Source organism: Anolis carolinensis, chromosome 2 (assembly GCF_035594765.1).
Source record: "Anolis carolinensis isolate JA03-04 chromosome 2, rAnoCar3.1.pri, whole genome shotgun sequence".
NCBI classification, from domain to species: domain Eukaryota; kingdom Metazoa; phylum Chordata; class Lepidosauria; order Squamata; family Dactyloidae; genus Anolis; species Anolis carolinensis.
This window is the reverse complement of record NC_085842.1, coordinates 235,282,335-235,294,791: the sequence shown is the minus strand read 5'-3', so window position 1 is coordinate 235,294,791 and position 12,457 is coordinate 235,282,335. Positions and strand designations below refer to the sequence as shown.

The following is a 12,457-nucleotide window of genomic DNA, read 5'->3' as shown; positions in this document are numbered from 1 at the left end:
ATCAGAATGCATACATAGGAGAAAATTCAAATATTTATCCAATAGCTTACAAACCTGCACTGAATCTTAATTAGAACAGCAACTCTGTCTTGGTTGTTAGTTGTAGAAAAGCTTCTTTATTTACAAGTGTCTAACTTTTCTTGACAGCTGCTGAGGAGAGTGTGTTTCTCTGCTAGGACAACTAAGCTGAAGTCCTGTGGGTTGAGACACACCAACATCTCTTGCAGATGCAAGCCAAATAAGGTGGTTTTGGGCTGGTGTTTTCAGAGTGGTGTGGATATCCAGGGGCATATGAGAACCCCATTTGATGAGATTTCTGAATGCAACGCAAAAAGGGAGAGCTAAAGCCTGGTAATGACACATTCTGGAAAAGAGAGATTCTTGGAATGACAAATCCAGTTTATATTTTCTAAGCTCTGCAGCCCTGTCTCCAAAAGTGGGGTTGAAGCCCTTCTTGGGGTTACAGGAGGAGGGGGAATTGCACAGACACTAGTCTGTGAGTACTGTTCTCTTCTTCTTACAAATAGAGGTTAAGAACTCAGATATTACGTAGATAGAACCACATGTTAAGCCATCTGATATATACCTTTCAGCCTTTATTTTTTTAGTCTATTTTTAATGACAAAAGAACTAGAAAAAATACTTTAGTCCTCCAGGTATTCTTTGGTAAGACGTCCTTCATATCAATAAAGTTTGTTATAACCTATGGTTTCATATATCCACATGATACATGAAATATTGATGCAGTGTTTTGTGAGATATATAGCATCTTGCTTATTTCTTCCATTCAGATGTCTTGTGGATGGCTGCGTGTATAGGAGCTAAGAGTGTTTCAAATTTCGTTCAAGTTTAGACCAGTGTGGGATTGGATTTTTAAAGATTTAACAATGTGAGCCATCTTGGCGTAACGGTTTGAGTGTGGATTCTGACTCTGGAGATCAGGTTCAAATCTTTGCTCAGCCATAAAACCCACTGAGGGACCCTGACCAAGCTACACATTCTCAGCCACAGAACACCCTGTGATAGATTCACCTTAAGGTGTCTAATAAGTGAAATATTATTCAAAGACATACAACAACAACAATGTTTCAGGTTTAAAACTTATAGTGTAGGATGGGATTTTTAGAAAACCAATGAAGCAATTTCTTCTCTAGTGGGAAAAGATGCCAACATTTGCAAGTCTTACTTAATTGAGTTCTCTTATGGATATTACAGTTTAACCATGTGCTTTAAATAACCACAAGAAGAATTAGCTACCACCACTACTACCAAACTGTTCAGTATTTTGATCTCATTCTGAGCTGCGATTATTAGAATGTTAATTACTATGGCAGTTGGATTTCCTCTTCTTCCTCAGTTGCCTCTCCTCTCAGGCAGATGTAATGCTTCTAATGAAGTGGCCATGAGTTTGAATTATACTGCAATGTACTGTCACAAATCTTCAGAAGGTGATTTGTTTAGTGGCCTGTCCAAACCGGGCCCATGGGACAAGACTCGTATAGTAAAGGTAAAGTTTTCCCTTGACGTTAAGTCTAGTTGTGTCCAATTCTAGCGAGTGGTGCTTATCTTAATGTCTTAGCCAAAAAGCCAGCGTTGTCCCTAGGTCATGTGGCCAGCATGACTGCATGGAGCGCATTTACCTTCCCGCTGGAGTGGTACCTATTGATCTCACATTTGCATGTTTTTGAACTGCTAGGTTGGCAGAAGCTGGGGCTAACATCAGGAGCTTACCCCGCTCCCTGGATTCGAATGTCCAACTTTTCGGTCAGCAAGTTCAGTAGCTCAGTGGTTTAACCCGCTGTGCCACTGGTGGCTCTTAAGACTCGTATACTCACTATATTCATACTTGTCTTATCATCCCCATACCCCCAAGCTATAATTCCAGTATCCCCACAATTCATAAGTAAGACACGTATACTCATTACAGTAGAGTCTCGCTTATCCAACCTTTGCTCATCCAGTGTTCTGTATTATCCAACTCTGTCTGCCTCCTGCCTGGATCCACAACTGTTTCTCTAGGCTGCAGTGCGCAGCGGGCCAGCATGTCTAGCAACAACACAAGTGCAGCCATGCTCCCAAACAATGTTTGCAGATATGTTGTAGAGCATGATGCTTTGGTGCTTAATTTGTAAAATCATAATGTAATTTGACGTTTAATAGGCTTTTCCTTAATCCCGCCTTATTATCCAACATTTTCGCTTATCCAGTGTTCTGCCGGTCCGTTTATGTTGGATAAGTGAGACTCTACTGTATATTTATGAATAGTGGGGATACTGGAATTATAGCTTGAGAGTATGCGGATGACAAGACCAGTATGAACAGTGCCAACGCTGGTTCAAATGGCTTGAATTATTCACTTGAGTTTTGTATCTCAGTTTTTGTGTATAGGGTAAGAAAAGAAATAATATTCAGGATTAGGTTTCAACTGCTTTAAGTTGCACCCAGGCATAATAGGAAGTCTTGTATTCCTTGGCATAGCTGTGGGAAAGATGATTTCTTTGCAAAACATATGGCTGATCATGAAGCAACAAAAGTATGGATGTAGTACATTTAAAAACAAATGGTTGTTTTGTTTGGAGCATTTCTTTTTTCATTGAAGCATAGACTTTCAGTCATTAGATGCCTTTAAAATATGATCAGAGATGGGCCTCATAATGTGCAGGAAAACAAATCGGAGTTAATATTTTCATGCGGTGAGCTACAGCTAAAGAGAGAGAATTTTCTTCAGCTTCATTTGATATTAAAGAACCGATACACTAGTATGCCTTGGAGAAAACACAGTGGTTGTTCAACATTCTGTATTGTCACTGGAGCCCAACTAATTTAAATATCTCTGTTGCTCTTGGAGAAGTTTTCTGTCTGTGTTCAACTCTGAGGGCTTTGTTTTGATTCTGTATTTTTCTTCAGGCATTCGCAAGGACAAAGATAAACCTCCAAGCTTCACTCTTGTCCTTGAGACTTTGAGGCGTACCTTGACAGATTACCAGAACAAGCTGGAAGATGCATCTAATGAGGTAACACTTGCACTGTTTGGCTCCACACACATAGCCTTCGGCCCCCAATAGTCGAGATTCCTGGCTTGTTACAGAGGTCAAAACTCTGGGAATGTTGTGTTGACAGCTTCACACATAAGAAAAAGAAATAATCTTTTGTCACTGTTCTTCCTCTAAGCTTGCCCTATGGTCATGATTCACTTAAACTTAGGAAATTGTTTAGCTGTGTTCTTCTTTTTACAGTGTGCTGTTTATACTGGCCAATTATTTTTAGTGCATAACACATGCATACCTGATGTTTTCCATCCATGACGTTTTAATGCTTTAGCATAAATGTATAGTATAAAATCACGCTCAGGGCGCCTAATATGTGTTTAAATCAAGTATAACTGATAAATAAAAGTGCATGTTCAGAATACTAGCGGAAAAATATGTATTCCTTGAAAGGTCCATTTTTAGGTAGTTTTTTGTTGTCCTGCTTTATTAATATTATTAAAACAAATTAGTGTTTTAAATGTCTTACAGTGATTAAAAATACAATTTTGGTTTAGTAATCATTGGATAGTTTAATGTGTACGTAAACATATGCACCTGGATTTATGCTCAAGTTATTAGCCAGGGATTTGCTTGTGAGTAGATATGTAGTTCAGTGATGAATTGGGTTGTGAATTTTATTGGATTTATACTGCTAAGTTAATTGCTACCCAGTTTTTCCTGAAGTTTAATATGTTTAATCAGAAGATTACATTGAACACCTACCATATATACTCATTTCTACGTTGGACTCATATATAAGTCAAGGGCAGATTTTGGGGCCAAAATGATGGATTTTGATATGACCTGTGGATAAAGTTGGATCATTCTGCAGAGAGGAGAAAGCACTCATGCCACCTTGGGGACAGTTGCCCTGGCTGCCACTATTTCCCTACTCAAACATTCAAAATAGTGCCATAGTGGATAGAATAGAAGAATTGGTGCTTTCTTTAGGTTTTCCCACGATGGACTAAGCTCTTGCCTTTCACCATATTATACAGAGAAGGGGATGGTTCCTTTTTAAAATAAGAGTTAAGGTACAGTACTTACCTTGATCTGTGGATAAGTCAACCTAGGTGTTTTGGTTGATTTTTTGACTGACATTTCTAAACATATACATCGATATACAGTGGAACTTTGACTTAAGAGTATCCCAACTTAAGAGTGTTTTGAGTTAGGAGCTATTGCTCAACCTGGGTTTCACCTTGACATACAGGCAGCATTTTGAGTTAAGAGCTAGTGTGAGAGGGAGAGCTTGATAGGAGCCCTATCAAGCCCTCTTGTACAAGGCTTGATAGGATCAGGAAATTGGATCCAAAGTTGGGCTATAAGACAAAATATTAATAAACAGAGGGAGAGAATTAGTGAACAGGACAGTCCATTAAAGAAAGTGAGAAGGAAATGTCTGAGAGATGAGTAAAAAGTGGCAGGAGACTTGTACAAACAAATTATCATGATGAAATAATAGAGGAAATATTTCAAACTTGGAGAATGGATATGGAAATTGAGAGGAAAGACATTCAAAGACATGTATTATAGCAAAAGAAAAATATAATGTACTAAGGGAAGTTAGAAGGAAATGCTACAAAAACGGTTCAGGACTCCTGCACAACAGGTGTTGGCATGATTGTAAACAAAGAAGTGGGTTTAATCACATGATATGGAAATGTGATAGAGTACAGGCATACTGGAGAATGATTGAAGAAGAAATTAATAGAATGTTCAGTCTTCAAATAATAATAGCCAATAGAAATATATTACGTGCAAGGATACCAGGAGTTTATAATATGCAAAAGGGGTTGCATCTTCCGTCAACCTGCCCCGGATGAGGTGAGCAGTGTGGCAGGGTTGGAAAGTGAGGGGATGAAAAGATAAAACAAAGTGGACTCTGACAAATTCGTATAATTATATGGTCAATATGTTAAATGTGGAAATTACAAATTGTAAATTGAACAATACAGATAAAATAGAAAATTTTATAATAATAAAGAGTAAGTGGGATCCAGTTAGGAATTACTTAGAGAATGTATTAAGATGTGGAGTGAAAAAACTGAGATTAAGACTGATATTTCAAATGCAATTTCTGTAGTTTATTGTAGAACGGGTATGCTCAAGGGGAAAGGGTGGAGAGAGGGAGTGGGGTAAAACAATAAAATAATAAAAAAAAGAGAGAGTACAGGGCTTTAGGGTTTCAAGAAAGCAACCTTCGTGCCTCGTGCTCTTGTCCGCTTTGGAAGACTTCTGTCCGCTTTACTCTCGTCCAGTTTGAGGAACTTTAGGTTAAAAAAGGGTTTCCCCTGACGTTAAGTCCATTCATGTCTGACTCTGGGGGTTGGTGCTCATCTCCATTTCTAAGCCGAAGAGCTGGTGTTGTCCGCGGACACCTCCAAGGTCATGTGGCCGGTATGACTGCATGGAGCGCCGTTACCTTCCCGCCGGAGTGGTACCTATTGATCTACTCACATTTGCATGTTTTCGAACTGCTAAGTTGGCAGAAGCTGGAGCTAACTGTGGCCGCTCACTCCGCTCCTGGGGTTTGAACCTCGGACCTTTCGGTCTGCAAGTTCAGCAGCTCAGTGCTTTAACACATTTCGCCACCTGGACTTTAACTTTAACTTTAGGTTACATGATTTTGTGTGGTTTTTATTCTTGGTATGTTTGGCCTCATGAAGAGAGAGAAAGAGCAAGAGAAGGAGGGTGGCTGGAATGAGTACAGTATAAAGAAAATGATGTTTCTGCCTCTGCATTTTGTGCTTCCTTGCCACAACTTTGTGCATGTATCATTGTGCCACAACTTTGTGTTTTTACCATTTTAAAGTTGATATTTCTTTTTTATTGTTCCATTTGAATGTGCAGAGGGGTGGGCAGAATGGCTGAATAGCATTTCAGTGGAAAAAATTGCTCTGAGATTAGAGCGATTTGAGTTAAGAGCTCAGTCATGGAACAAACTGAATTCTTAACTCAAGGTATCACTGTATAGGTAATTGGATATAGCAAGGCATAATTGAATAATGGAATAATTTTGTCAAAAGACATTTTTGTTAACTCATAATTGAAACATATGGTGCATCATAGTTTTAAAAATGTAGTTAATACTGGAAAAAGTAAAGCTCAAATAAACCATTTTGAGCCATTTTGAGCTTATTCTAGTGAAAGTATTATCATGCATATTTGTACATAGCCACCAGTACAAGGTTTTTTCTATTGACATCTCACATGTTTAGCCATCTTCTGAGGCATAGAGGAGAGTGACTAGGCACACGATACTGACTGCAGATTGTTGTTTGAGAGGGTGAATGTCACCTGATCTTCAGCACAATGGAAAAGTCGACTCAGCAGGCTTTGGCTTAGGAATATGTTTTGTTGTGAAGCGATGCCAGAGACAGCAGTGGGGAGACCAAAGGGGTGGGTGTTAAGAAAGCAGAAGGAGTATTCTGTCAGCAAGAAGAATGAACTGTCAAGAAAAATAAATCGCAAGCAGTGCAGGTCCAACTGATGACCTGCCACAAGACTTCCCAGTAGGGCTGCATGTGCCCGACCCTGAAGTTGTCATACAGAGCCTGAGACCACTGAGTGCCCTCCTGATATGCAGATGGGGCAGCTCCATGCCCTCCTTTGCATTTCCTTGTTGATAGCACTGCTGTCTCTTAGCTTTTCTTTCTCTTAGATGTAATTAACAACAAAACCTTCTGATACTTTAAAAACGACACACTCTAAGGCACTTTTATTAAAAGATTAGTTCCTTTTATACACTTTATAGTTTCTTGAGCTTGTTAGTGTGTATTTATCTGCTAAAAATTACACATAGGTCAAAGTTGCTCTTCCTATTAAGATAATTTGGATGTGTATATAAATGACAATTTAGCTCATTTTATTCGTAATAGAGTATCCTCTGGAATTCAAAACGTGCAATTCTGTTCACATTTACTTATGAGTATACTTAATTGAGCTAAAGGAGACTTTATTCTGAATAAATAAGCATAAAACTCCAATGTACAGACACTAATAAGTTTCTTGGAACCAGTCACCATTTATAGATCAAATACATTTAACCTAGTTGAAAGCAATGCAGTCTAGAGGAGCACAGCAGAGTGTACGATGGTAGAATAAAACAATCAGTATCCTATACTTGAAAAATGGCAAGAATCAAATGGAAATAGACACTGTGTTCAGTGTGTCATACTCCCAAGGAAGTCAATATATACAGGATCAGAATAGTCTGTTACTTCCTCGTTGGACTTGCAGCCAAAATTGTCACTCATAGTGGCAAATTTGCTGGTGCCCCTCGGGGAGCATGGGTAACTGTTGCCCCATATCTCCTGACAACCCCTTTGCCACATCCCACGGAGGGAAGTGTTGGCCACCTGGCCTTCCCCCTTTGATCTGTATAGTAACATAGGAAGCCTCCTGTGTTGTTGTGGTGGCAGCATATGCCGGTTGACCTTCCCTTTCACGACGGAGCCCCACTGGAAGCAGCTCTACATTGTGGGGGTGGGAGCTGGCGGTCTCTGACACAAAAGGGAAGGCCAACCAGCATATGCTGCCAAAAAAGCACCTTATTTGATGAGGTCATTAATAATTATATTGTAAATCAGATGATTATATTGTAATCGATTGTTTACCTTCTTTGACTAGGTTAAAAAAAGGGCAATTTTGTCTGAGAAGATGGTTAAAGACTATGATTCTTCTCAACAGCAACTGAAATCTCAAGCTCAAGAACTTCAGGTATGTATATTTTAAGTCTCATCTTGGTTAAGGCTCTAATCCTGAGAATGCCTACTTAGGTGATTAATTAACTTTAAGAGGTTTACTCTATAATAAATTGTTTATTTTACTTACAATAAGAACTGTTCCACAGTGGATTATGCTGCCTAGGAGAGTGATGGAATCTCCTTCTCTGGAGGTTTTTAAATAGAGGCTGGACAGACGTCCATCTGTTGTGAGTACTTTGATTGTGTATTCGTGTATGGCTCAAAATTTGGCTGGATGGCTCTTGCGGTTTCTTCCAAGTCAATAATCTGTGATCTTACAGCTGCATGAGACAAAGACAGAATACTGTCTTTTGTAGGGGACTTGTTACATCTTTTGAAAGGCCTAATATGTGCTATCGTCAGTTCTAGAGTTACCCTAATAAATGTGTTACATATCTATTTTTGAGGTATCTCTTGGATATCTATGTATTCTCACCAATTTCCTTGGCCTGGTTCCAAAGATGCCTTTTTCAAATAGAAAAATACTTCATCTGGTTTTCCATTGATCCCTCTCCTACTGCAGTTCTGCTCACAATTACCTACGAGTAAGCTTGAGTAACTAAGCAGGATTTAATTCTGAGTAGATATGCCTCACAGTACAATGTGCTTAAGATTGCTGTATGGGGATAGCATACCCCATCATATGGTATTCTTCTGGACCTTTCACCCTTTCAGAGTGGCTTGGAGGCCAGTCATCAGAGATGTAATGAAGACGGGGTAGAGAAACCCAGAGCTCTGGACAAGTTAATTTTTAGACTACACTTTCCAGAATCCCATTAAGTGTATGCTGTCTAGTTAATTCTACAAGTTATAGTCCCAGTGGGCAGCTTTTCTATTTTCTATAGGAAAAAATGTTGTGGGGAGTTGTCACATATTTTTAACTTATGGCAATCCTATCATGGAATTTCCTTGGCAAGATTTGTTCAGAAGAGATCTGCCATTGCTTTCTCTGAGAGAGTGTAGCTTCTCAGAAGTTTTCCATGATTTGTTCCCTGGCCTCCTAGAGTCCTAATCCAACACTCAAACCACTATACCATAATGATTCAAAAACATTGCATGAGTTGCACGTGCTTCTCTGGATCCATTCTAATCTAGACCCTCGTTTGCGGGGCTTGTTTTTCTAACCTTGTTTCCTATTCCCAAACAAAGATTATTACTATTATTGTAAGAGTTTAGAAAAAAAAAAATTTCTAAATGGAATTGACAGTTATATTGTGGGGTCCCGCAGGGCTCTGTGTTATCTCCCATGTTGTTTAACATCTACATGAAGCCGCTGGGAGAGATCATCAGGAGTTTCGGGGTCCGGTGTCATCTGTACGCAGATGATGTCCAGCTCTGTCACTCCTTCCCACCTGTCACTAAGGAGGCTGTCCAGGTCCTGAACCGGTGCTTGGCCGCTGTGTCGGACTGGATGAGGGCCAACAAATTGAAATTGAATCCAGACAAGACAGAGGTCCTCCTGGTCAGTAGGAAGGCTGAACAGGGTACTGGGTTACAGCCTGTGCTGGATGGGGTCACACTCCCCCTGAAGGCGCAGGTGCGCAGTCTGGGGGTGATCCTGGACTCATCGTTGAGCCTGGAGCCCCAGGTCTCAGCGGTGGCTAGGGGAGCCTTCGCACAATTAAAACTTGTGCGCCAGCTGCGACCGTACCTTGGGAAGCCGGACTTGGCCACGGTGGTACACGCCCTTGTTACATCTCGTTTAGACTACTGCAACGCACTCTACGTGGGGCTGCCTTTGAAGACTGTTCGGAAGCTTCAATTAGTCCAATGGGAGGCTGCCAGGTTAATAACTGGGGCGGCGTACAGGGAGCGTACTACTCCTCTGTTACGCCAGCTCCACTGGCTGCCAATTAGCTACCGAGCACAATTCAAGGTGCTGGCTTTAGCCTATAAAGCTCTAAACGGTTCCGGCCCAGCTTATCTGTCCGAACGTGTCTCCCGCTACGACCCACCTCGAAGCTTAAGATCGTCAGATGAGGCCCTGCTCGCGGTCCCGTCAGCCTCACAGGTGCGGCTGGCGGGGACGAGAGACAGGGCCTTTTCAGTGGTGGCTCCCCGCCTATGGAACACCCTCCCCATTGAAGTCAGGCAGGCTCCCTCCCTCCTGTCTTTCCGAAAGAGGACAAAAACGTGGTTATGGGACCAGGCATTTGAGCATGAGTAGCAGCAAAAATGAGATAAGAATATATGACCTACTGACAGACCCCACATGAACATGGAAAGCGCCTTAAATGTATATTTAAATGTATAATTATGTATATTTTAATGGCTATTCTTAATTTTATTGTAATTTTTAATCTTGATGGATTTTTAAATTTGATGAAAACTGTTTTTAATGTGTATGGTTATACTGTAAGCCGCCCTGAGTCCCCCGATGGGTGAGAAGGGCGGGGTAGAAGTGATGTAATAAATAAATAAAATAAATAAATATTTTCATTTATATAGCACATGAGGGGTATCATATTGCACTTCTCCTCTTTCTTGGTTTTATTTCCCCAAACTGTAGTGTTGGTGACTACAATGGCCACTTACTTTACTTTAGTATGTTTGTTTTTAAAGATGATTTGTTTTCTAAGATTCCCACCCTACATTTTTTTCTTGCTCAAAGTGCATGGAATTGTTTAGTTGGAAGGTTTTTCTAGTTTTTCATGAGCTTTTCTGTTTTTACAAAAATGGTGCATCAGGAATCTTTCCTAAAAATGTTCATAGTATGAAGCGTTTGGTTTCTAAGCCACCTTCTATACTGACCATTTAATGCAGTTTCAAACCGGTATTGAAGAAAGTGGTTTTGCTGTGCAGATGATTACATAGAAAATTCTGGAACCAGTTTGAAGCCCGGATGGTGATTACACAAACCACAGAGCACTGATACACATATTAAAGGCTTTAATTTGCTTTTGTGAGAGTTTGTTGTCTGGCCACCGCAGTTTGAAGCTTCAAACTGCATTAAATGGTGAGTGTCGATGGGGCCTAAGATGTTGGAGAATCTTACACAGGAACCTTTCCATTACAGTAACCTAATTTCTAGCATTGACTGTGTACAATTTTTAGTAATAGTAATAGTAGTTGCTAATTACTGGGATAAATGTTCTTGCTTTGAAGGACTTCTAGAAGTGTGTATATTAATGTGGGCTATGAAACAGACAAAAAGTTATGCTTTATTGGATGAAGCTATTAATTCCCCCCCCCCCCCCCCCTTATTGTCACTTGTAGGAAGCAAAGAACAACTTTGCTGAGACCAACAAAGAGTTAAATCATCTTCAAGCTAAGTGCGCAGATAGAGAATCTTTAATAGCTACCTTAAAAAAGGAACTACAGAGTATACTGCACTGCTGGGAAAAAGAGAAGGTGAATTCTACAGAATTAGAAAACGAAATCCAGAAGCTCACACGGGCTTATGAGAAGGATACGGAGGTATTACCAGAAACAAGATGACTGTCAAAAATAATCTTTAATCTTAGCTTTTTTACATTTACATACATGAGATGTTTAGTTTGTAGACTTAAATGTATGCCCCTTCAATACAAATGTAAAAGGAGTGCTTTACAAAACCTCTATGTAATTTTGCTCCTGGCATTAGGTATTTTTTATTTAATACTTCTCTATAACTTTTTTATAAAACCCAGCTTTAATAGTCAGATCCATTCTGGCTGTTTACATTTTAAAAATACTAGGGTGCTTTTCAAAAGAGAGAAGGGACATGAGTATATTTAAAAGAAACATGGCTAGGGATTTGTTTAGCTGCTGCTTAGCTGGATGTAGATACACACATTTGGAATCTATCTGCATTTGCAATAGGATAGTCTTCCAATCCCTTGGCATTAATTCCCATTAACTGTTTCAAATGACAGCAAAAACTATAATGGACATGTAGAACGCAGGTCATTTTACTTGCCCACCAACAAAGCATAATAGGTTTCCTGTTCATGGGGCAGCAGCTGATTATGGTATGTTGTATACCGTAATTATTTCATGAAGTGTTATTTTGAAACATGCTTTCCACCATGATGTTTATTCTATTTTTAAAGTGCATAACTTTCTTTCCTGTAGTTGTTAGGGTGTTTTTTTTATATGGAGTTTTTCTGCACTAGGTACAATATTCTTTATCTAAATTGTGCTGCATATTGAGCTCATTACTCTAACAAATATGAGCAGGAATGCCAAGTGAGTAAAAAGGAAACATTCTTTCCACCCTTCTTACAGTCTGGGTTTTAAATTGTGTCCATATGAATCAGTTGGAATTGTTCTGCTCATCAGATAGTGATTAAAGTAGAGGAAACTAGAAGCCTGACTATATTGTAAAGTCAGCATGTCTACAGTATTGTGGTTGGGTTCAACATGTGTGAATTGATTCTGGTTCCTTGGATTCCTTTTTTCAGGCCAAATGGATGATTACCATGCTTGGTTTATCACAGCCCAAGCAAAAAGGACACAATGGCGACAGATTAAATTAACGAGGAGAAGCAAAAGATGGGGTGGAAAGGCTTTTGTTAATACTTCACTGTGTGTTGGTGGTGGTTTCCCAGGAGAGATTTAAACACCTAAATCTTGTTGAAAAAAAAGCACAATAGTAATTCCATTCTTAATTCCTTTATAACGTATGTTTGGAAACGTCTTGTGTTGGACTGCACCTAAAGCATGCTAAAAGAAGTGGAAATTTTTTCCCTTGAACCTAGT

The 12,457-nt window shown here is 39.7% G+C and overlaps 1 protein-coding gene across 8 annotated transcripts in view; it reads left to right on the top strand.

The window, feature by feature from the left end:
- The window catches only part of ccdc171 (coiled-coil domain containing 171), a 214,925-nt gene that overhangs the window by 74,113 nt on the left and 128,355 nt on the right, over window positions 1-12,457 (top strand). For 6 of the 8 annotated variants that reach the window (XM_062971894.1, XM_008103167.3, XM_008103170.3 and 3 more), the window contains 3 exons: window positions 2,908-3,014; window positions 7,662-7,751; window positions 10,994-11,194. In XM_062971894.1, the coding sequence (XP_062827964.1) occupies window positions 2,908-3,014; window positions 7,662-7,751; window positions 10,994-11,194 (398 nt within the window). The remainder of the gene's footprint in view (window positions 1-2,907; window positions 3,015-7,661; window positions 7,752-10,993; window positions 11,195-12,457) is intronic. The other 2 variants (XM_008103172.3, XM_016990963.2) reach the window with 1 other exon arrangement.